General features: G+C 40.6%; 2 protein-coding genes across 2 annotated transcripts; one reads left to right on the forward strand and one right to left on the reverse strand.

The window, feature by feature from the left end:
* The first annotated feature begins 56 nt into the window (after positions 1–56).
* Positions 57–11,893, forward strand: RWDD1 (RWD domain containing 1). Its single transcript, XM_072855733.1, has 7 exons — positions 57–238; positions 2,062–2,127; positions 3,372–3,502; positions 4,484–4,627; positions 5,650–5,782; positions 7,560–7,622; positions 9,440–11,893. The coding sequence occupies exons 1-7, from the start codon at positions 166–168 to the stop codon at positions 9,550–9,552; spliced, it is 723 nt and encodes a 240-aa protein (XP_072711834.1). The 5' UTR covers positions 57–165; the 3' UTR covers positions 9,553–11,893.
* Positions 11,894–15,595: 3,702 nt separating this feature from the next.
* Positions 15,596–23,265, reverse strand: LOC140649879 (amine sulfotransferase-like). The gene is made up of 6 exons (XM_072857715.1): positions 23,118–23,265; positions 20,453–20,661; positions 18,308–18,434; positions 17,622–17,716; positions 16,522–16,702; positions 15,596–15,723 (listed from the first exon to the last, which is right to left on the reverse strand). Exons 1-6 carry the CDS (start codon positions 23,254–23,256, stop codon positions 15,596–15,598), a joined length of 879 nt encoding a protein of 292 aa, XP_072713816.1. The 5' UTR covers positions 23,257–23,265.
* Positions 23,266–23,768: the final 503 nt, after the last annotated feature.

A 23,768-nucleotide genomic window follows, 5' to 3' on the forward strand; every position in this document is an offset into this window, starting at 1 on the left:
TCAGCCCAAAGGCATCCACCGCCGATCAGGGACGCGCGGGAACGGCGCTAGGCATGCCTAGCCGATGCCGGAGGGGAGCGCGCATGCGCGGGCCGCCGTGAGCAGCGGGGTGGGGGTCGCTTCGCGGTGCGGGCGGCCCATGGCCGGTGGCGGCGGCGGGCGACCATGACCGACTACAGCGAGGAGCAGCGCAACGAGCTGGAGGCCTTGGAGTCCATCTACCCGGACTCGTTCACGGGTGAGCCGCGGCGGGGCCCGCGCCTCGCACAGCCGCGGCGAGCCGGTATGAGGGAGGAGCGGGAGGCCCCGCCGGGCGGCAGCCGCCCCCCGCGCCGTGCCTGCCCGGGCTCCTTCGGGCGTCTCCTTGCCTGTAGCTGCGCGGGTTGAGTATTTTTCGTCTTTTTCTCGGTTTGCCCTAGGCGGGAAAACCAAAGCGCTTGATGGCGCTTTTCGCCGGGCTCTGTGTTGCCGGCGTGGGCGCTGCCCGCCTCAGCGGCGTGTAACGCCGTGGTACCGCAGCCCAGCGTGGGCTCCCGTTCCTGTATCTGACCCGAGTTGTGGCTAGTGGAAGGATGATGCTCTTTGGAGAAACCTTTCAAAAGCTGCGGCCCTGGGTGGAAATTGGGGAATTGGCTTGTGTGTCGACCAGTTTTCCCTTCTGGTAACGGCTTTTCACAGCCGTGGAGCACGGGATGTTTTGGGGTACTTAAAGGTGCGTGGCCAGCATCTGCCTTATTCCATTGCAGATCTGTGGTGGAACAAAGGCAAGCTTTAATTCCCAGGTGCAGTATGTTATATTGTGAAACTTTCATCTGATGGATACGTTGGTTCATCAGATTTTCAGGACTTCCTAGTTACCGTCAAACAATTAAGAGTATCTGCCGTGCTAGCTAATGCAACGTGATTTATGGTGCCCAGTAGCCAAAGAATTTTGATGGTGAAAACCCCTGCATTTTCTCTTTCCTTCTTGCACAGTATCTACTCTGCCCGAAGTCCCACAGTGTCTTACTTGGCAGTAACTTCATCACACAGATACTTGCTCAGTACATTTGCCCATTGCTTTAATCTGAAAATCTTTTAGGTTCTTCAGTTTTGTGTTAAAGGTATATGAATTGATCTCTGGTAGCTGGGGGTGCTGAATCACTGGTGTATATATATGGAAGTAATACACTTTCATGTAGCCTCTACTCTGATGTTTACTCTGAGTTATTGTTCATTCATGTAATGCTCTTATGCCCAAAAGAAGAGGGAGCAAAAAGGATGGTAGTAGTAGTAGTACATTAGCAATTAATACTGTGAGAGCATACATATTAGATTGGGCATAGGTTATAACAGTGATACAGAGCAGTTCTAATTTGAGGATATGGTCTGCAACCCACAATTGTGTGATGAGGTTTCTAGTCTGTGAAACTTTAGATCACAGGGCTTGCATTTTGTGCATCTCTATAGAGCCGCTTGTTGTCTGTCTTCTAGCTGCCTCATTCATGCAATTTCATTCTAGTATATTACTTGAGTAGCACATTCTTGAAGGAGAGCACTGTGTATTCCTTTTTTGTTTTAAGAAGCATTTGTTACATTAAGCTGTCCTAAATATAGAAATAGGTGCAGACATACTGTAAAAATAGTCCAGGGTCAAGAGTGCACTGGATGCTTATCATGCATATCTAGTGCAATAAAGAAAATTAGCTTTGGGAGCTTTCTGCACACATTCAGTGCGCTAACGTAAGTCATTTGATGGTAGGTAGATTTGCACTTGTTGGAAAAATGAAACTTCCGAAAGAGAAAACTTTCCAAAAGAGAAACTTTTTGGTATTGTTGATATTATATGGTCTCATTCAAAGAGAACTCCAAACATCACATCATATGGAAAATAGCTGTTAATTGAAAAGTATGAATGAAAAGGAAATGAAAAGTATTCATTAATAAGGTAAAAAGGCCCTTAACGCTGTATCAAGAGCTTCCTTGCTTCGTTAGTCCTTGAGAAGTTCAGATTTAATGACGGGAAGAAGTAGTTGTCTGATTTTAAGGAATCTGTCTCTTTTTTTTTTTTTCTTTGAACAGTATTGTCAGAAAAGCCAACGACATTCACAATCACTGTGACATCTGAAGCGGGAGAAAATGATGAAAGTGAGTTGATCATGTCTTAAACATATGTAGGAGGAGTTTCTGTGTAAGCCTAATTCTATCGCCAACAACTAGGTATACCTCAACTTAAGTCCTCCTAGGGGCCTGATCCAGCAAGCATTCCTCAGAAGGTGTAGTTCAAGGATTCTGGTGATCTGTGTTTAGTTTACAGAAATGTTGCACTCTGTCACTAGGGCTACTTTCTGACATGCTGAATCTCAAATGCTTTGTAGTGTAGCTTCAAAAAGTATGGGTTGTCATCATCCCCATAGTAGCTTACAGCCATGTTGTGGGGTCATTTTTTTTTTTCCTAGCAGCTGTATGTGTACCAGCCACACAGGAGAGTTGAGTCTGTGTATTGTGAATATGCAGCCCTTAAGGAACAGTTCCAGAGAAAAGAGCTGTGGGTCCCAAGTCCCTATGTATTTGTTGGGTATCAGTGGTTGCACAGGCTTGTTGTAAGCAAGCCTTGCTCCAAGTAAGTTTGAGAGCTGCTCTTCTGGGTTACTGTATAAGAAGGAAGAAACTGGTGCTGTCTCCTTCAGTTTTAAAGGAGCAAGTCCTGCTCAGAGCAGGTGTCATGTTTTGAAGAGAATGCTGGGCTGCCAGAACTGTGAGTCTGGAACTGAAGGAAGTCTTCTCCCTGGTATTCTGGCAGGATGCGTGAAAGGAACTTGATTCTCTTTTGCCTTGTTTCCATGTTATCCTAGCTCTGGGTGGCTTCAGGTAGAATGCGTTCTCCTTAGGCCATTCTCTGCTTAATAACATCTACTGGACATTGTGTCCTTGTCATATAATTTATGTGGAGCCCTGGTACCCAACGCAGAGGTTGATACTCCAGCCAGGCACGCAGAATTTAAAGCATTAATATGCTGAGATTCTCTCTAGATAGATCTGTTGTTAGGACTCTTCCTCATTTTCTCCAGCTTTAAGTGGAATATGAGGGAAAAGAGATTACTGCTCTAGTACCCACCGTACCACAGAAGGTTTTCCAGTTTTTCTAAAGACCTTTCAGACATTAGTAGCCTGTAATAGTTTATGTAAGGGTAAACGTCATCGTCTTAATTTCTCAGAACTCATGCGTTATATTTAAATCTGTTCATATAGTTTTAACATCTGTGTAAGATGGCTGTTCCTTTAAGACAAGAATATTTTATACTTTAAAATCTTCAGGATGCAATAGAAAAATATACAATTAAAGTTATGTAGAGTTATCACCATAAGAATATGTGTTTTTTATTTTGTAGCTGTCCAAACAACCCTTAAATTTACCTATAGAGAAAAATATCCTGATGAAACTCCACTTTATGAAATTGTCTCACAGGAGAATCTTGACGATAATGATGTCACGGACATAATAAAACTACTAGAACAACAGGTAAGGAAAATGGAATATCTCAGTTCAGCTTGATATCACTTCATACTTTGGCCAGAATTTCTCTCTCAAATCAGTTCTGTTCTGAGGTATGTGCTACTGATTTGAAACCTATTGCATACTGTAGGGACTGACTTTGAGGTTTGAGTTTGGTAAATGACATTATTGAGGCAAATTATGTTAATGAGGTAAAATATAGGGCTAACTCAGTGTGCACAGGTACAATAATGAAATGGAAGTGCTCTAGGTCTTCCCCTCTTTTGCAGTTCTAGCTTTAAGGTGAATTTGTTTAACTGTATATATAGTGTTTGTGGAAATAAGCCACTTTATTTCGAAAGATTAAAAAATGCTGCATTGATTCTTGATTCTTTTTAATAACTATTTGGAGGGGGGGTGAGGATCTCTTCAACCTTTGGCATCAGTGAGATTGTGAAGGAATGAGAAGGAGACGCTTTGGTTTCAGGAATTCTTGACAAGTCCTCCCTTCCTTGAAATTGCCATAATATGTTCAGTAGGCATTCTTGCTTTTCAGTTTGTCATATAACCTTCCTTCCATCAACTGATGTTTTTTGTTTTTCCTGGGAAACTCTCCCACTTCAAAGGGGCATGTAATGGGATTAAGAAATAAGCCGTTTCAGGAGAGGAAAGGTTCTGAGTGACTGTTGTCTCTTATGATTTATGATATTAAAATCTTGGAGTTGTATTCCTATTATAGGTTTTGTTTTATTAATGAAAAAGCCTTCCAGATGTGTTGATAACCTGAGCACAGGTGTTCATCATCGGTGTTTTGCTGCACACCCATTTGGGAGTAACTTTTGGGCCAATTGACTTGAATTTTCAGCGCGCTTTTGAGACTGGTGCAAAGTGCCTCAGCTGTGTTATCTGCATTTGCACAGCATACTGCTTTCTGAACATACTTATGCATTCAGCTGCTGAAGGTTTGAGGTTCTCCTTCTGTTTGAAGTTGCCTTCTTTGTGTTGTAGGCAGAAGAAAATTTAGGAATGGTAATGATCTTCACTCTAGTCTCAGCAGTACAGGAGAAATTAAATGAAATAGTGGATCAAATAAAAACACGAAGAGAAGAGGAAAAGAAACAGAAAGAAAGAGAAGCAGAAGAAGAAGAAAAAGTATGTAAAATAATGTTATCCACTAAAAAATTCCTGCTTTTTTTACATGTGTGGGTTTGATGCAGGAGCAGTTCTCGGTTGCAGTGGGAGAGGAACATCTCTCCCAAAACTGATATAATTAACACTTAAGTGCACTAAAGAATCTTTTAGTCCTTAAGTGATTCCCCTGCCCCCGTTTTCTAAAGGAGTCTTTTCAGAGACATATTGCATGTTCACAGTCCCTTCTAGCATTACTTCCTAAGGTAGGGGCAGGGATTTTTCCCAAATGAAATCAAAGTTACTGTAGCCAGTTTTTTGCTTGAAGAGGCAAGAGGGGATGGGGAGCAAAAAAGGCTAGAATATGGCATGCTGCACACAGGCTGCATGGGCTGAGGAAGCCTCTCTTCCTTGGTAGACTGAGTGGGTAGGGTGGAAGCAGTGGGACCAGTCTTCAAGACTGGTTTGTCCTCTCTGCACATGTCCCTTCTACCAGCCACTGTGGAATAGTTTCTCCATTCATGGAATGTGTTGTGATAAGTCCTACTACTGAGTCTTCACTTTCTTCCTCAGAAATAGCTAGAGGGTGATGGGACTTGGAAGGTTCCATTTCTGAAAATGGCAGAAAAATAGCTGGGAGAAAAGCATCCTTTTTTCTGTCTCAACAAGATAGAAGGTTTAATGTATTTTAATGGAAAATATTTCAGTGTAGATTGCACTTAGCAGCTGATAAGAAGTGCTGCCTGCTTATAGATAGCCTGTATTAGTGGTGTGTTGCTAACTATTGCACTGTAGGTCCAAAAGTAGTACGCGGGGTTTTTCCATAAGAATTTCCACCTCATTACAGCTCTCTGAAGGGAGAGTCCCATGACAAAAAACCCAGTAAGATTGTGTTCTTTGTATATTCTCAGAGTTAGAATTAATTTCTCAGAATACTTCACAGCAAGCAGTGCTTCTGGAATGTTGTAATATAAATAATTAAGAGAATGCTCATCTTCACTCGTAGCTTTGCAAGTTGTGTTTGCAGCCTTGTTTTCTGTTTTCAGCAACGTTTTCACGGCACTCCTGTTACCATTGAGAATTTTCTAAGTTGGAAAGCGAAGTTTGATGCAGAACTGCTAGAAATAAAAAGGAAAAAAATGAAAGAAGAAGAACAAGCAGGCAAAAATAAATTAAGCGGTATGATTTAAAACTGGTCCTGAAGCTTTTGCGATGTTACCAGACTATAACAACAAGCCTAAGAGTAATTTTTACACTGAAAGATGATGGTAGTAAATAAACTCTTAATGCAGTATTTTATTATTGTCCTCCATGTCGCATGAGGTCTTTCTGAGTGCTGGTTTGGGGCTAAATACAAAGCTAATAGATTCAGGATTTCTGCTGAAGTCATTACTGTTCCCAACCTGTGTGTTTAAGCTTCTTGGGTTTTATGCCAGAGAGTATGTCACTTGGAGCTGCCACTGACAAGCTTTGTTCTGGCAGAAGTAGTTGGGGTTTGTTAAGCAACAGAAAGAATTACGTCAGACAGTTTTTTGGTTTGGCCTTTATTGCACTGGATTGTACAGTGACTTCAGATTATTCAAGTGCACGTACGAGTTTGGGATGCTGTTGCTGGACTGAAGCAACAGAGAGGCTGGCTACTGCGTATGACAAGCTTATGATGACGAGTGAGAATGGCTCTGATATTTTGGGGAAGAGTTTGTCATAGCAGTGGTTTTGGGCTCTTTGTTTTGCAGATCACAGTTTGTCTAGCAGAAAGCAAACTCTGTTTCCAGAGGGCAAAATGTGGAGGAAATGACTTTCCTTATGAGAACCTGTAGATAAGAATTAAAACTTGGGCATCCTCCACTCTGTCCATGGCTTAGCTTTGGACTGGTTCTCCTGTGATGTTGGATCTACTTTTTAACCTGATTACCTGAGAAAACATGACCAGTGTGATCATGCTGTATCACTGCTGTCTTTTGTCCTCCCTTCTGAAGGCTTTTGAAAGTTTTGGCTAGTTTTGATGGAATTTCACAGAAATACGGAGATTTTAATGGTAGTAAGTTTCATGAAAAGCTGTACAGGGCAGGGGACATGTTTGATTCCCCTCTGAAGGGAATGCATTTGGGAATCTGCAAAGATGAAATAGTAGAAATCAGGCTTCTTCTAGTTTTCCTGTTCTTAAAATTCTTGTTAGCATGCTGTGTCAATTTTGCTCTATACAAGTATAATTTATAGAAGCTCACCTTTACAAAACTAAAAACAGGCTTATTCTCAGATGTCATGAGTGTAACCCCAGTAGAGGTAAAAGGTGTCTTAAATGTTTTACCATGAACACCAACCAGTCTTGTTGGTGGAAGCTTGCATAAGCAATGCAAATACAGATGGAAGACAGGTAGTTTATGTGGAAAGAGTCCTGAGCTTTTCTTCCCCTACCTCCCAATTAGAAAGGCTTCACTTTGCCTTGTGTGATGTTTCCTTCACAGATGTGTGTGTGCAGGAGATGGTGATTTGTGCGTAGATCCAAGTTGCTTTTCGAATGGGAGGATATATAGAAAAAGATGGAGGAGGCAGCTAATTTCCTTTCCAGTTCTCACAGTGGATTTCTTGTGGAATGCAAGACAAGGACTAAAGCAATAAGGACTGAGCAAAGGCTGTGGGCCAGTATGGTGTACATTTTCCCACCCTCCATTATTAAAGCCATAGTAACATGAAAGTGACTATAAGAAACAGTGACCCATTTCACATATAAGAAGAGGAAGCCTGTTGGCGTGGAAGAATCCTGGATGAATAGTCAAAAAATCAGAATGGGGAACTCATAGAAACGAGCAGCTTAAAAAAAAAAAAAAAAAAGACTGCCTGACTTGGTTAATTTGAAAAGCCTAAAATACATGTGCTAACTATTGTTGCCTTAGGTTGATAGTTATTTCAGAATTCTACTTGCTTATATATTATTTTTTTATTTTATTTCTAGGTAAACAGCTGTTTGAAATGGATCACAACCTTGACACCTCTGACATCCAGTTCTTGGAGGAAGGTAAATTTCTGTTTGTTTCCACAACTGAAAGACAGTGGCTTAAAATAGGTCAAAATTCTTAAGCAAAATCTGTATTATATTTCTGACTTAACAGCATACCTCAGTATCACTTTTACATCAGAAGAACTTTCTAAGAAGTACTGTTTTGCAGATTGAACAGAAGTTATTTTAACTGCTTTCAAAAACAAACAAAACATTTTCAAGATGCTCAAGCGTATTTATTCGCAGTTTTGAGCTTGAGTTGGTCTTATTTCTGTTGCTTCTATTGAAGTGTTTGGACTGGAAGCAATACCAAAAACAAGCAAAGCAAAACAAAAATAAAACAAAAAACCCCCAACCAAACCCTGCTGCTGCTTTTTTTCCTGATAGCCAGCCTTCTTACCCTGATTTCAAGCACAGATCTTGAAGTTGTGTCTCCTCTCTGAACCTCAACACCAATAGTAAACATCTTGTAGGTCAAATTAAATGCTATTTGCCTCTGTGTAACTCAGTTCTTCTTCATGGTTTTGTGCAGATTTGTCTGTTATCTTACTGAAAATATCTGACCTGGTGCCAGCTGAAAATTTTGTAAGCTTGTGCCAAAAGATATTAAACTTGGAAAATTTGTTGGAGATAAATTAAATAAATCTACTCACAGTCACATATCTATTTAATTTTCTGTACTGCCTTTTATCATCCTAGTTTAAAAGACCGATTTTTTCAGTTAAGACAATTCTTTAATGTCTATTATCATATCTACCAGCATTATCTACTGGTATTGCAAAATACACATGCAGAAGAGAGTCAATAATTTTCTCTGCAAGTAACAATTTAAAAAAAAAAGTTGATTAACATCAGTGAGTATAAACTTGAAATGTCAGTAATGGGGGAGTTGAGTTTCTTTTAGTTAGAGGGCATAATTTAACCTTGTCTTCCTCCGGAATGCCTAAAGTGAAGATGGGTTGTTGATGGAACATTTGGCTGTCTCGGGAAGGAACGCATCTCTCTATGTGGGCTCTGTGCCCAAATGATTTGAGATTAATGTATTAACTTTTAATCCTGTTGCTATCGGTGATTAAAAACTCCTGTCCTTATTGCTGTTTGCGTTCTATCATAAATGCAACAGGTTACTAACTGCAATTTAATATTACAATACCGTGTAATAAGTAATATTAATTTTCACAGCTTAAACAGGGTAATGGCGTTATCTTTTAGGCAGAAACGGTTATAAAGGCTCTTTCAAATCCATGAAAGAACAGGACCTTATTCAGGGGCCAGAAGATGTCGCTGTTGGTACACACAAATAAAATAGCAATAGTCCTCAAGTTTTATCCTTAGGTCAGCATCTCTTTCAGAAGAAAATGTGAAAGCATACAAATAATCATATGGCTTTTAAAATTTAAATCTGAAAACAAATGTAGATATATATAAATGGTGTGTAAGGGGTTTTTTTTAAGAAACCTTATGTGTTTCTGTGGCTATGATAGTTGTAACTGTTCCAGCTGTGGGGTCCTGAGCTCCTACTTTGACAATACCTAGGAGAAAGAATCTCTGCTTCTGGGAACATCAGAATGTTAACTTCATTCTCCCAATGGATTCTGAGGTCCTGTGTGACATTTCTCTTGACTAGGTTTTGGTATGAGGGAAAAAAGCTTCACTTTAGCTGTAAAAAGATAAAATGTGGAATTTCCTTTTCCATATCTATTTGATATATAAAAAGCCAAGTAAGTTAACAGCTACCTACATTGAAGAATAAATATGAAAGTGTTGTGTATTTTGTTGTTCAGGTACTGTTTTCCTACTTGCATGAAAATAAATTATTTTTCTGTTCTTTGCAGCTGGAAACAGCGTGGAGGTTGATGAATCTTTATTCCAAGAAATGGATGATTTAGAATTGGAGGATGAAGAGGATGACCCTGACTACAACCCCGTTAATTTAGATAGTGATTAGACTTTTTTTGAACTGGCTCTGTCATCAGTATGGACGTATGTAAGGAGAGAAGGGCAGGCAGGAAAGCCACAGCATCTGTGGTTTTAGTAATGTGTATCAGTTTTCTTTTTTTTCTTTCCTTTTTTTCTTTTTTCCCAAAGAAAAAAAACCAAAATATTTTAAATCCAGGAGAATGGTCTTCTGATGACTTTCATAATAAATAAATTGACTTTAATATTTCAAATGAAAAATTTGATGAATATTGATCTGTCTGAAAAAGCTATTCTAGTTTCTCTTATTTTTCCTTCCCATTTCTGTAACTGTCCTTTGAAGAGATGTAACAACGAGCAAGATGGAAAGATTTTATAGCAAGTGCTAAACACACCTGCATCTGAAGGCTGAGTAGCTGTTCTGCTATCTTCCACCTAGGATATACATGGGCAGATTTGGTGAATAAAAGGGATCACATACCATGCAGTTTTTTTTTTTTTCTTCTGTGGAATTTTATAACACTTCAAGTAATGGTCAGTTCTGGTGCCCCAACCTATGAGCTGTAGATAGGCAGCACTAGTCACCTTTTTAATAAGGTATAGCCTTATTAAAGTTTAATGGAAACCATTTTCATGCTGCTAGAGTAAAATCTTTTGCCGCAGTTGAGGATAATAGTTTCAAAATGACTAGTTCAAGTCTGTAGGAAAAAAATCAGAATGAGATTAAGTTCTCTTAAAGTTTGGTTGATGTGTTCAGAGACTGTTTTTTTTATTTTGAACTTGTGCGTCAATGGACTTCCACGGAAAGAAAACCCAACACCCTAGGAAAATTAGTTTGCTTTTGGCAACAGACTACGTTGAAATACTCTCAGTGGAGTGCAGAATACAGAACCAGGATTTATAGAGTACTTATAGGTTTGAATATAATGGGTGGTGTTTTAGAAGCATCTTGTTGGCAGCCCATAAAGGTTAGCACAACACACAGTAAAGCTACACATCAACTCGTGGATGTTAACCATCCTGCAGAGTTGCTTGTGGAGCTAATAGCTTGATGTTAGACTCCTTCTCCCTTTCCACCCCCAAAAAAAACCCCAAAACACTGCAAAAACTGGTGTTTAAGCTAGAAGAATGATGGTATGGATGCAGGTTTCAAAAGACGGCTCTCCAAATAGAGAACCACCAGGCACCTCAATGGTTAAACACTGTGTGCTGAATTTTAAAATACTGTTAGTAGACTGTCTTAATGGCACCAGCTTCAACCTCTGAAGAGGATTGCACTAAAGTATCACACAGTGCTTAGAGGAATAATAGATTTATGAACTTTAATATTTGGAAATTCTGTATTCAAAATGAGAAATTTAATTCTGGAAATAATTTAATGGTGTATAAGATTCTCTGCTCATATCACTTGAGAACATCTGTTTAGGATGATCTCCTTTAACATGTTTCAGTAGTCTTTTCTTTTTGTATTCAAGATGAATGCGTTTCTATTAGAAATAAATGTTCAAGTACCCTGTAAATAATTTTATAAATTAACCATGTGCCTTTGTTCCTACTGTCCTCTATTTGATCTTTTTAATTTTGACTACTAAGAACGCTAGACAAGCATCTAGGGTTCAATGATAATGTATGTTTCAAAGCAATAAGCAGGATCTGTGTTTCAGCAGAGTTACCAAATATATTAAAAAATTGTGAGCTGGTGTGATATTAAATCTGACTTTTCCAAAGATATGGTTGGATTGAAAGCTTCATAGTGACTACATCCAGCTTCCTGTGTAATTGCTAGTATGCTTTAAAATGCTGGTCAGCACTGAACTTAATTTACTTCTGGAATGTCTCAATTCAGCTGCATAAAAACATTTAACTCTTAAGGCTGCTTTCCATTTTCAGCTATGTATGTTTAAAACTAGTCTTTTTTCATAAAAGGAGTGAATTAGTTCTCTCTAAATCTGGACTGAATCCAAGAATGCTGTGTAGTCTGTGCAAAATGTGGTAATCTGAGAAAATTTTCCAAGTGGGTCACCAACAAGAATCACCTGTGTATTAAAAATAAGTTTCTTGTTAATGGTATTTCTAGATTGATGAGATTTTCTAGTCTGTTTTCACACTAACATATTTATTGGTTTTCATGCAGAGGATGTATAGCTTAAAAATGCTAAAACGATGTCAAGTTAAAATGTGAAACTGTGTTTTCACTGTTACATCTTACATTTCAAAGCAGAGGAAATAATAAGGGTTAAAGTGACAAAAAATTGTGTAAAGTCCATTCCTCCAAGTCTTTGGAACAAGTTTCAGTGACTCAATCTGAACTTCAGATTTGTTTAGCTTTATTAGCAGTTAACTTCTGTGAAATAAAAGGGAATTGACTGAGAGTGAACTTGGCTATGTTTGCGTGTTTTAGTTTGCTGAAATGGACTGAGATACTTTTTTTTTTTTGTGGAAGAAGTTTAGGTGAGAGATTTAAAGTTACTTATGCACTTTGGATTACATTGAAGTAATTCATATTAATCTAATAAAATTCCATTGATAAACTTTGATGAAATTTTAGTAATTCAAAATCATGGTGCTGACAACTGTGCTTGTATCTTGCTTTTAATTTTCTAAGTCCAAAGCTTACACTGTAATGCATGTAGGGAGATTATTTCGAGTTGCAACACTGCACTACAACCAGAGCTAATTTAGATTTGATCATGCTGAACTTTTTCAATAGCTGGTGCCTGAGCTCTATTAAAATTCAGAGGATCGTGCCCACCACATCAAGATGCTGTAGGAGTACAAGCTTGGGCATGCTGCAAAGCCTAGGATTTTGCATCCAAATTATGATTGCATTGTGATCTGCTTTAAAGCAAACAAAACCTAGGGGTGGTATACTTCTCTCTCCCCCCCCCCCCCCCTTTTTCCTTCTCTCTCTCTTCCCCCCCCCCTCTTTTTTTCCCCCTCCTCTCTTTTTTTTTTCCCTTCTTTCTCTCTTTTTTTTCTTTCCCCTTTTTCTAATAGGTCAGTGGTCAGTGTATTTTGGCCAAAAATGGGAAGCTTGAAGTACAATTCCTGCGGGGAGAATCGGCTTCAGTCTTTCTTCTAGGAGACTTATAACCATTAGGCTACCTTTTAAACTGTGTGGTTACTAAAATAAATTCAGAGTTTGTTGGACCAGGCAGTAGACTGTGCCTGGATCCAAGATGCTGATACCCTAGGTCCTGAGAGAAAGAGCTGTCATGTGAGTGCTCTCTTTTGTGTTGCAGAATCTGACAGGGCCTGAAATAGTACTTTTTTGTTTGGTTGGGGGGGAGGGGTGTTCGTGTTTTTTTTTTAAATTTTAAATTAGCCCTTCAGTGCCTTGCAACTTGGCTCAGAGTAGAGGGAGAAAGAGAGGGGGAGAGGTGTTTCAATTATTTGACATAATTGCATTTATTGCCATGAACTTGATTTTACTTTCTGCACTGCGTGCTCATGAAATCTGCAACTGATAGTGAGCTGATGGCATTGGGCTGCGGCATACAGCGTAGTGTGAGGTTTATGTGGCTTTTATTACTATGCTGGGACTTCCCGTCATTGGAAAAAGAGTAAAGATCAAGGTCCTACTTGTAATCAGGAGTTCTGTTTGTACTTACAGCAATTTCAGCAAAAGGCCTGTGTTAGGCTTCTGACTTTGAACTAGTTTCACCTTTGCTGTGGCCAGGGTAGATATGTACAGGTGAAAAAAGTCACTGGTCCCCTTGTGGGAAGTTCAAACTCAGAGGTCAGTGGTTATGTAAGTCGCATAAGGGGTTTCTTTGAACTTATTTTCTTGGTATTGGGGATGCAAAGTTCCAGAATGAAAGATGATCTGGCAGTACCATTAAAGGACATGGAAATACTGGTTTGTAGGCGAATTATATGAGGTCACCTTTGCCTAATAGTCCCTAACAGCATGCTGCGCATGAAGTAATTCTGTCCAGGAAAAAAGTGGGTACAATGTATCAGAAGGCTAAAATGGGTGGATTGAAAATGAGAAGAAAGAGCTGGTCCCTTGGGACCAGTGACGGAAGTAAACAAACAAAAAAGCCGGTATGTGAACTGGAAGGATTTTTTATGTTTTCCAAACAGTTTATGGGAAAGCCAAGGTTAGATGTTCTTTGTCAAATCAAAATGATAATTTGAAATGTTTTTGAAATTAGAAGTTATATCCTGCTGTGGCTGCTTGGTAGGACACTGAATCAATAGCAACCAAAAGCAGTTGCCATAGTTTGATCATGTAGACACCATAGCAGGAAGCAGGAATGAGGGTCCAAAACTTGCCTTCCCCGCCAGGGAAGTGCAGTTGATGTGTCAAAAAAAGTTAGAACAAAATGTTTCCTCCTCAGATCATGTCCTTTCCCTCTGCCCTCCTGATTGAGGCTGTGCTGAAAAGGATGGATTGGAGGGGAAAAAAATGTTAGAGATGTATCACAGACTTAAAAGTGCATACATGGGGAGAGGAGGAATTACAGCTCTAGTTTGTGAGTAGTTTCAATGGATTGAGTTGAGAAATATGCAGGAGTTGGACTTCCCTTGTAAGCAACATAAAAGGCATTACTGTCTACAAAGGTGATGTGCCAGTTTTGATGGGATAGAGTTTAATTTTCTTCACAGTAGCTAGTATGGGGCTATGTTTTGGATTTGTGCTGGAAACAGTGTTGATATCACAGGGATGTTTTTGTTATTGCTGAGCAGTGCTCACACAGAGTCAAGGCCTTTTCTGCTTCTCACCCCACCCCACCAGCGAGTAGGCTGGGGGTGCATAAGAAGCTGGGAGGGGACACAGCTGGGACAGCTGACCCCAACTGACCAAAGGGCTATTCCATACCATATGGCGTCATGCTCAGCATATAAAGCTGGGGGAAGAAGGAAGGGGGGGGGGGATGTTTGGAGTGATGGCGTTTGTCTTCCCAAGTAACCGTTATGCGTGATGGAGCCCTGCTTTCCTGGAGATGGCTGAACACCTGCCTGCCCGTGGGAAGGAGTGAATGACTTCCCTGTTTTGCTTTGCTGTGTGTGCAGCTTTTGCTTTCCCTATTAAACTGTCTTTATCTCAACCCATGAGTTTTGTCACTTTTACTCTTCCAATTCTCTCCCCCATCCCACCAGGGGGGAGTGAGCAAGTGGCTGTGTGGGGCTTAGTTGCCAGCTGGGGTTAAACCACAACAGGTGTATATATCATAGACCATATGCATGTCAGGAGTGGGGTTGTTGAATTTGCAACTATTTTTTGAGTTGTTGATAGAAAAAAATCTTGTGTTACGTCTCTGTACTTATCTTCTCAGGGGAAGCCCATGGGCAAGCTGCTGCACAGACATGAATCATGAACAGGTTAAACCGTGATAGTGAGTCAATGAATATATGAGGAAGCATGTAGTCATAGATAGCTGGTAGTTTTTTACACCAGTAGCCCTAGCAGGTCATCAGGTACGATAGAGTGGATGTTCACTTAAAAACTGCTATGACTATGGCTTGTCTTTTTTCTCAATATTTCAAGTAGCAAATTGTCAGACATGACCTCGAGAACCATAACAGACAGTGCAATGAAGTGTTTCAGTCAACAGGCAACACCAGAGAATGCAACGTAAGGTCACTTTAATAGCAAATGGTTGATTATCAGTGTTTACCAAGGAAACAGGTAAGGAACTCAGACATATCAAAGTATAACCATACCACAGTTTGTCACTCTTACTTCCAGTCTGGGCATTGAAGCTTCTACCAAAAGAAGCCTCATGAAATGCACAAGTGAAACATTTTTCAGAAAGTTTTTAGCAACACCAATCTGTCCTCACTTGGTTATCTACAACTCTGGTGTTATTGAAGCCCATGAAATTAAAAGCAAACATGAAGAAAGGAAGTCAATTTACTAAGAAAGTTAATTAAAATACCTTGTAAAATTACAAACAGGAAACTGGTGGAATTGAATATCTTCCTCAGACAACTCACATCTTGTGACTGAGTTGTCATCATTATTATTTCTATAACATAGCTGAAAATGGATGTGTGTTCTTCTTCCAGAACTTCAGATACGTCCATCCAGCATAAACACCAAAGGATGATGGAACTCAAAAACCAGCCTATGTTTCATCATTAATATCCCAGATGAATTTGATAGGCAGGAGGGTCTTCATTTTCTCTTTAAGAACTTCATCAAACCTTTCACTCTGTGCCACTGTCATGATGTTTTTCCAGTCTCCAACAGTGCCTGAGGAAAGAGACAGCAAAGGGAGGTAAGAAGCAGAAGGTGCACCTCTCTGAAGGCCGCTGCAAAGAGCGAGTGCTAGGCTTGGGAAGCAATTCCTGGCTTCCTCAGCATCTCCCAGTCACTGGCCTGCCGAGTGAGGTTCTGTGTGCTCTTTTGAGGACGTGCTTCCAAATCTAGGTGCTGTGAATAAAACACAGCGTAGACCTAAAATCCTGACTTCTCATAAAGTTATTCAGCTCATTTGTTCTGGTGTTTTACTGATTCCTTTGAGATCAAAGAGGAAATTATTAAATGCAACACCTCTTGTTTTTCTCTCAGTGCACCACTCTCTCTAATCCCTGGAGTTCTCCTACGCTGAGCATTAGGACATCTTAGCAATGCCCAGGAGCCCAGGGATGCCATGTATGGACTCAGAGGGTAGTTGGTCAAGGAGGTCTATGCTTACACAATTAAGGTGACTCTTGCCTTGAAAAGTAAGAAACAGTAAAAAAAAAAAAAAAAAAAGTATTATCTTACCCCTGGCTTGGTACAACCCTTAAATCCTTTCCTGTATCTGACAAGCCTGTTACAACTTGCATTACAATCAGTAAAACATTACCTTTTTATTATCCTCAGGAAAATACGGTAAAATTACTGATGCCACAGCAATAAAACTGCTTTTATAAGTTTAATTTGCCACTAACCTGAACTCTTCCTCTGAAAATGGGGCATTCCAGCTGAGACCAGAAACCCTACGTTCATCTCACACCAAGAAATGTGGGATTAAATAGTTGTTGCATCAGACTGCTTCCACTTTACCTTTTCGTAGAAAGCCACCCTTGTCTTTCACTACCATGTCATCTGGCAGGTTCTTATAGTTTGCCCTGGGATCTTTTATCATGTTCTCAAATGTAGCCTGTCTCACAACACTGTCCACTTCCTCTTCGCTCAGCTTCTTGCCCAGGAAGTTGCAGATCTTTAGCACAGCACTTCTGAGATCCTGCAATAACGTTACTTTGAAGAGTCTTGATGATGCAAAGAACTAAATGCATACAGTAGTGGAATACAGGATAATAAAGGACATACATTTGGGTGCAAAACTGACCATAATTTTTACGTGAGCATCGTCTTGCTTGCATCAGTTGAATACTGGAGAGCAGTGACGCAGTAGCTCACTGCAGCAGCGTGCCCTGGGAGATGGGGAATTCTGTGTTCTGCTCCCCATGCTACAAACCCAGTCTGCATCTCGCGTCAGATGCCCTGGCAAAGTCACCCCTGGAATCTTGCCTGTCACTGTGAAGGCACTCAACCTGTGGGGGTTTTGTCAGTCTTGTTGTCCTAGCAAGTGACTTGACGTGAGCAACCCCAGGCTCCGAAGGGTGAGGGACCTGTGCAGTGGATGTGACATGGGCTGCGCTGCCGTGGCTGGGGTGCTCTGGGGCTTGCCCATGAGGAGAAGGGCAGCCACCTCAGAGAAATGAGAAGTTGTACAAAGGCGTGGGCAGCCACCAAGCAGGAAACTTCTGGTCAGCAATTTGATTGCTCCTCAGGTACTTTAGAGCCTGCCTCTTAAGCATTTCTTTCCTTTAGTGGAACTGTCCTTATGAGCACAGAATTCCTATTGAAGATACTTGAGAAAGTCTTGTTCTGTGCTATTTCAGAAAGGGTTTTTTGGGGTGGCAGTGAAGAAAACTTCTGTCATATTGGAAAGTGTTTTACCTAATAATTGTCTAGTAATTGATAAGACCTTGAACCAGTGAGACAAATTACTTCATCCTCTTAGAAGTCTCAATTTGAATCTACTCCACAACAGATTAAGCACTTTCCAATATAAAGTGTTCCAATATAAAGAGCTGTCTGAAAATGCACTCAATATAGGAAGAGAGTATCTTGAATACAGTGATGCTAATTGACCTCACCTTTTTCATTTCTTCGTAGGTAAGGAAGAGTATATTGAAATCCTCTGCATGACTGTACCAGCCTGCAACGTGATCCAGCCACGAACTGGCAAGTACTTAGCAAGGGAAATCATTAAAACAAAAAAATAAAGAGAAATACTATTAACAGCTAACAGTAAAACAGTAAAATTATCAGTCATTTAGGTCTTTGAAAGAGTTTTTTTAAATAATATTTTTTGATAATTTGAGGGATGCATGCTCACAGTCTTTGTGACAATTCTCTGAGCTAATGTGGCAACTCCCCTTTTGTTTCTAGTAACCTGAACTAATACTGGCAGAAGCAAAAAACTACTACTCTGTCTTTGCTGTACAGTGTTTATTCTTATGCGTTCAGCTCCACTAACCAAGTGCAGAAAGTGTTAAGAGATTTTCAGTCATAATAGTTATATTCTGAATCAGCATCCAATTCAGATAAAATAAGCAGCTTGTATGTTGTAGGGGAGCAGCAAAGCCATGACTATGCTACTCCCTTTGGACCAGCTTTCATCAGAAAATTGTGTCAAGCTCAGACAACCTCTGCAGCTTTGGATTCAGGTTATGGCACAGCTGAGGATTCTAGTCAGTGATATTTACTGATATAATTAATCTCGATTCAATCTGAGGTCATGGAATAGGATTTGGGCTCCTTAGTAAAAAAGATATCCTACCTTTGCCAGCTAAAAATCTCTCCATAAAAAGGTTAAAATCTGGTACTTCCTCTAGCAGGGACATGAATTTGGAGAAGTGGTAGTAAGAAACCATAACATCCTTAGGGTTCCTGGTAACATAAATAATCTGCAAAACAATAAGAAGGCTAGTCTCAGAGATATTAAAGTACTCCATTATGCTGACCATCAGTGCATTTTTCCATACAGGTCCCACTAAAAATGTGTGGAAACAGTCTGAAGGTGACAATCACATTAGGTAAATTCTGGATAAGGTAGTGCTGTCAATTTGTTTATAGGTGGTGGTATTTCTGTAGTTGCAGTCATTCAGTGCCTGTGGCTAACTCTTCACTTGATCAGTGGGACAGGCTTCAGTGATACTGTTCACTTGTGCAAGGCAGTCAGGTTGCAATAACAACACTAGAAAATCATTAGGTTGATTCAGCTTCACATTTCTGTGTACAGTCATGATGAAATGAAGAAAAGTTTCTTGTAAATCCCAGCTTTGGTAGTGTTGACAGCATCAGTACTCTGTGAACTAAACGCCTGGCCCAGCCAAAGGCAGCACGCAGGCAGATTTTGAATGACATGTAAGAGAGAACCCTGGCATCTTAAAAGAAGGAGCTGTTATGGGCAAGAGTTATTTTGGCTCCTGCTGACTCCTGACCACAGGAGAGCTGCTGCCTCAGGTACAGACCAGGCACCACCAGTGAGATGGGCAGCCTTCTGCCTCTTGACTGGCAGCATGTGCCAGCTTCTACTTAAGTTTCTGCTCCTTAACGCTTAGTTTCTAATTAGGGAGAGAAAATAGAGCCTGGCATGTTGCCCTTATGAAGTTACAAAGGTTTGCAGGGAGAGATAGAAGAATCATGCTCTCGTACTGCCTTTCTAACTGGGTAAAATTACTACTTTTGATTCGTGATAATTGAAAATGTATCTGATTATCTTTAGCAAAACCAAAACCATTATTTCCAAGGTATATAAAGTAAGGATTCCTAAACACATTGCAGGAAAATTCAATAAACGCCTAGTTCAAAAGCTCTGACCTGAAATCACAGACAAAGTTATTCTACGGTTTGATACAAAAACAAACAATCTGAGTGACATATTCAAGCAGAGGTGGAAAAGATCCCCTCCACAAGCAATATTTTCCTTAAGTCACAATAATTTCCATATTTTCTCATATGTGTCCTCTGTGTGATTTTGGGGCAATTTTCTCATGCTTTGTTGGGCATCATTTGGATTTCAAATCTTCTGCATGTGAGCCTTCTCTTCCAGACTTCACTGGTACTGTGAAGAAAATGGTGAGCACATTGCAGTTTCCCATTGCACCTGTATCTGTGAAGAAGGTAACGCAGCACTAAGAACTTGCCTCCGTAGCCCCTGCAGGCAGAGCTCTGCCACAGCTCTCTGCTCACTCAGCCATGGGAAGCCCTACATCAGAGATAAGGATGGAAGGGGCAGAAGTCATTGGGACCACTATAAGAAAGACTAGCAGAAGTATGAGATCCTTTGCCAGGGAGCAAAGTAACAACTTGCTGTAAGGTGCCTAAGGCAATTGTTGGTGTGCTGTTAGAAGTATACATCCCATATACATCTTCAGACTTGCCCGTATGTCTGTGTTCTGTCAGTGAGCCTTAGTGTAGCAGCCTGGTTACACCTGTCTCTAAGGAGGCATTTTTCATGGGAGACAGGCCCTGAGCACAGTTCATGATGGAGAGTCCTATTCAGAAACTCACAGCACTGGGGAGCAAGAAAAGGCAGTTCTCACATTCCCTCTCTACCTACTGTAGTCCTGTCCTCTCCTATTTCAGCGTGGGAGACTTTTTTTCAGACTTACAACTTCGCTGGAATTGGACGTTTTCACAAGGGGAAAATCAGCGCAAGTCTTTGACCCTGGCAGATCCTCCTGAGATGCACCACCCCTCTCTCTAACAGTGTTGGGGCTGTGAGATTTGGCAAAAGGAGACAGAAGAAATGGGCTTTAGAAGGTCCCTGATCTCCCCACATATACGAAGCAGATGATATTTAGCAGTGTCCCCCAAGACGTGGGGAACTGAAAGAGGAAAAAGGTAGGATTTGGACCAATTCACCGAGGCAAATTGGCATGATTGGTTTTAAGGAAATTGTAAAAATAACATCACTTACACGTCCTCTTTTGTTTCTCAGGTCTCTTGGAACTAGGTAGTAAGGCAGGTGGGTGGCAAAAGCACGAGGCAAAGGAAGATCTGCATAATCCTTATTTTTTGTTTTGTATTCCAGCCATGGGATTCTGTTCATGGTCTCCACATTTTCTGTTCCATTACGGTGGCCTTCATGAATTATTAAGCTCAAAATGTTCTGAGTCCACACAGTTCCTGAGAAGGAAACCTTTTTATTTGAACCTCGCTTAATTTTTTTTTTAAATTAAAGATAGTATATTGTCATAAACAGAGCTTCTCCACAGCTATAATGAGTTTCACTTTGTGAATATAAATACAACTTCACATACTGAAGAAAGCAAACACTTTCTTGGTGACTGTTGAGTGCAGAAGAGAAGCATATTTTTGTTTTGTCCCTGCAGAAAAGCTATGGCCAGTAACTAAACCTTCAGTTCCTTCACCAAATATACTCAACTTCCACACAAATTATGTCTGTCCTTACCCTCTTGTGGCAACATGAATTGGTGCATCTCTGTGGGCCACGCACCTGAAAATATCTCATACTGAGTGGATCTGGAAAAGACCTTTGCTTCTAGAACTCCTGCAAAGTGTTGTGAGATGTCATGAAACAAACAGCTGATAACACCATGTTTGTAAAGCACAAATGAGCCCCACAAAGCAAATGCTTGTGGCAACAGGCTCTCTAAAGTTCCTTGGGAAGGTTTAACTCCTGGGTCACAGCTGCTGGCAAGGATGATCTAAAAAGGCAGGACCTTGAAGGTGGCTGACCGCTGTGCCAGTATGTGTTCATGTGCCAGCTGGTAATGGTGGGAGGCAAATCCTGAATGATTAGCCCACTTGGGCAATGAGCAGCACTGTTTAGCTCCGGGTCCTGTGGCCTTCTCAGCACTATACTTGCACCGGTTCCTTTCCCTTTTTATACCATAGCCTGGTAAAGATGGACACTTGAGAGAATTCAAATCAATGCAGAAGAGCATTGAATTATTGCTGTAGGTTACCCTGAACAAGCAGAGAGAAAGGAAGGCATCTGAAACTGAAGCCTAGTTGTTAAGACCTCACCTGGGAAGGAAGCTCTTGGTTCTGGAGATTAGACTTTATGCATGTTGTAGATTTAAAGTCACTGGGCAAGAAAAAGAAATAGCCCTAGGATTCAGAGGAACAATACCTGGTGATTTCACAGCTGTAGTGACTGTCTTGCTCTGCTTGCCATAATCAACCTGGACAATTTTTCTGCACAGTGGTAGAAATTCAACAGAAGGATTGGAAGGTACCTTAGATTGATAACTGGTGAGGAAGAAAGAGGATGGTGGGACAGGATAGAGGAAAAGGTGTGAATGAGAGAGAGATGACATTCTGTGCAATTCATAACTCAAAATCACCTTCCAACTCCTTCCTGTCCCAGGGTAGCCCATCCCTTTGCAACATGAAACTTCTACTTCCAAAGATGTGCCATCTCATCTCAGTGCCATAACGTCTTTACCCCTTAAATACTGCCTTCTTATCCTCCCTCTCTGCCTTACAGCTCACCCTGCCTTACAGCTCTCTTGGACAGCTCACCCCGGTGCTGCCTGACAACGAGCTAGCATCATCTGGGCTCCCTGTCCCCTCGCTCTGTCGCCCATGACCCCTGCACAGGCTTCTCATCACATCTACCTTCACCACAACCAAATCTGGTGCTCGCTGCCACTCTTTCTGGGCTTCACTCAAGAGTGTCTTTCTGAATTCCAGCAAGAATTCCAGCAAGATGTTCAGTGACCCTAGGAAAAGGATATATGCTAACAAAACACTGGTTATGTTATCCAAAGGCTGTGTCTTGAAGGCTGCTGAAGAAAACCTAAGGATAATGGCAGAGGTTCCCAAGAGCACAAACAGAGGCCTTCAAAGTACAAGCACAGACTGGTACCAGAGATGTCAAGGCTTTAGTCATAAATCACTGCTTAATGCATGATAAAGTCATTAATTACTAATCACTAAAGAAATGTAATCTTGAAAAATGGGTATACCAGTTTTAGAGCATAAAGTGAACCTGTAAGGAAACATACAGGTCTATGCATGTCAAGGCTTTAGATGCTATGTAAGATGACAGTGAAGCCAGGTGGTTGCTCAGTTGCATTTGCTTCAGAAATAGGAATGCAGAATTCATCACACTGGTGTCCTGTATTGCTATGTAGGTAAATGGTAGTTCATTATCCTTGAAAGGAGATGTATATCATTGACTCACATTTGCTCTGATCTCCTGCTTGGTTGTAATTTGGATGCAGCAACCCCCAAACCACCTTCCATGTGAGCCCACAAATCATTCCAGATATCCCACAGTCATCTCCAACAGTCATGCACCCAGCCCTACCAAAACTATATATGTGTTTTGTGAGGCACAGGAGGTCAGTTTGGTTTGTGTGTAGCTTGCTCTGAGTACACCTACAAGATTGAGTCCAAGAACGAGGTAGACCAGTTTGGTTGGACACGAGCAGGACCCTTGTGTCTGGCTGTTCAGGCCATGGCTATGCAGGGTTTGTACTTAATGCCACGCTGCATATACTCAGAGACGATTCAGGCCTAAAAGCAAAGCTAACAATCCTAGGTACTTCTGCAGTTAGATGGCTGAATAAAGGTGGATTTTTTCCTCCCTTTAGAAACAATTCCATTCTTACCTGATTTTGGGTAAGTAGCTATAAATATGTCACTATCTTTGATTTCAAAATCCTCCAGGGAAGCTACATACTCAAGTGAAGTATTTACACCAAAATAAAACCCTTTGTATTTGAATAGATATTCTTTTGATGGTTCCATTGTTAATCTGTTGTCCTTATAGGCGAATAACCTGCAATAACAAAATATAAAGTTATATCTTTTTCTTTGGTTGTCATCTCACAGAAACAAACAAACAAACGAACAAACGAGTAATTCAAACAAAGAATCCAGTGCTGGCAAATTTTAGCAAAATGCATTTCAGCAAAATTCTGGAAACAATACACTGAAATTTAGCTTTCAGATTTTCACAGGAACATCACTCAGGATATATTTCTAATGAAAAAAAAAAAGAAAGGTGTATAGCAATACCCTTTACTCATATACAAGTGTATGCCACGTGCATGTAAAAACTAATATAACTGAAGGCAACCTATGTAAAAATCACTTGTCAAGATTCCTCTAGGATCTGAGTGACTGTAGAGTTTTCTTTGGGTTGTCAGTAGCTCTTGAAGAGAGCTAGCTTAGCTACCAAGTTCTCATTCTGAATTTTGTGACTGAAACTGTGTTCAGAATATCTTATTACAATTTCTGCCTCCTTCTACTTATTCTCT

This window comes from Ciconia boyciana, chromosome 3 (assembly GCF_034638445.1).
Source record: "Ciconia boyciana chromosome 3, ASM3463844v1, whole genome shotgun sequence".
NCBI lineage: Eukaryota > Metazoa > Chordata > Aves > Ciconiiformes > Ciconiidae > Ciconia > Ciconia boyciana.

What these genes read in the sequence shown, in the direction of transcription:
- RWDD1 (XM_072855733.1), top strand. Translation starts at nt 166, where the DNA reads ATGACCGACTACAGCGAGGAGCAGCGCAACGAGCTGGAGGCCTTGGAG. An exon ending in AGCGGGAGAAAATGATGAAA is followed by an intron (nt 2,128 to 3,371) that starts GTGAGTTGATCA and finishes TTTATTTTGTAG; the next exon opens with CTGTCCAAACAACCCTTAAA. An exon ending in AAGCAGAAGAAGAAGAAAAA is followed by an intron (nt 4,628 to 5,649) that starts GTATGTAAAATA and finishes TTCTGTTTTCAG; the next exon opens with CAACGTTTTCACGGCACTCC.
- LOC140649879 (XM_072857715.1), bottom strand. Translation starts at nt 23,256, where the DNA reads ATGGAACCATCAAAAGAATATCTATTCAAATACAAAGGGTTTTATTTT. An exon ending in AGCTACTTACCCAAAATCAG is followed by an intron (nt 20,662 to 23,117) that starts GTAAGAATGGAA and finishes TTTCCTTCTCAG; the next exon opens with GAACTGTGTGGACTCAGAAC. An exon ending in CCTACGAAGAAATGAAAAAG is followed by an intron (nt 16,703 to 17,621) that starts GTGAGGTCAATT and finishes ACGTTATTGCAG; the next exon opens with GATCTCAGAAGTGCTGTGCT.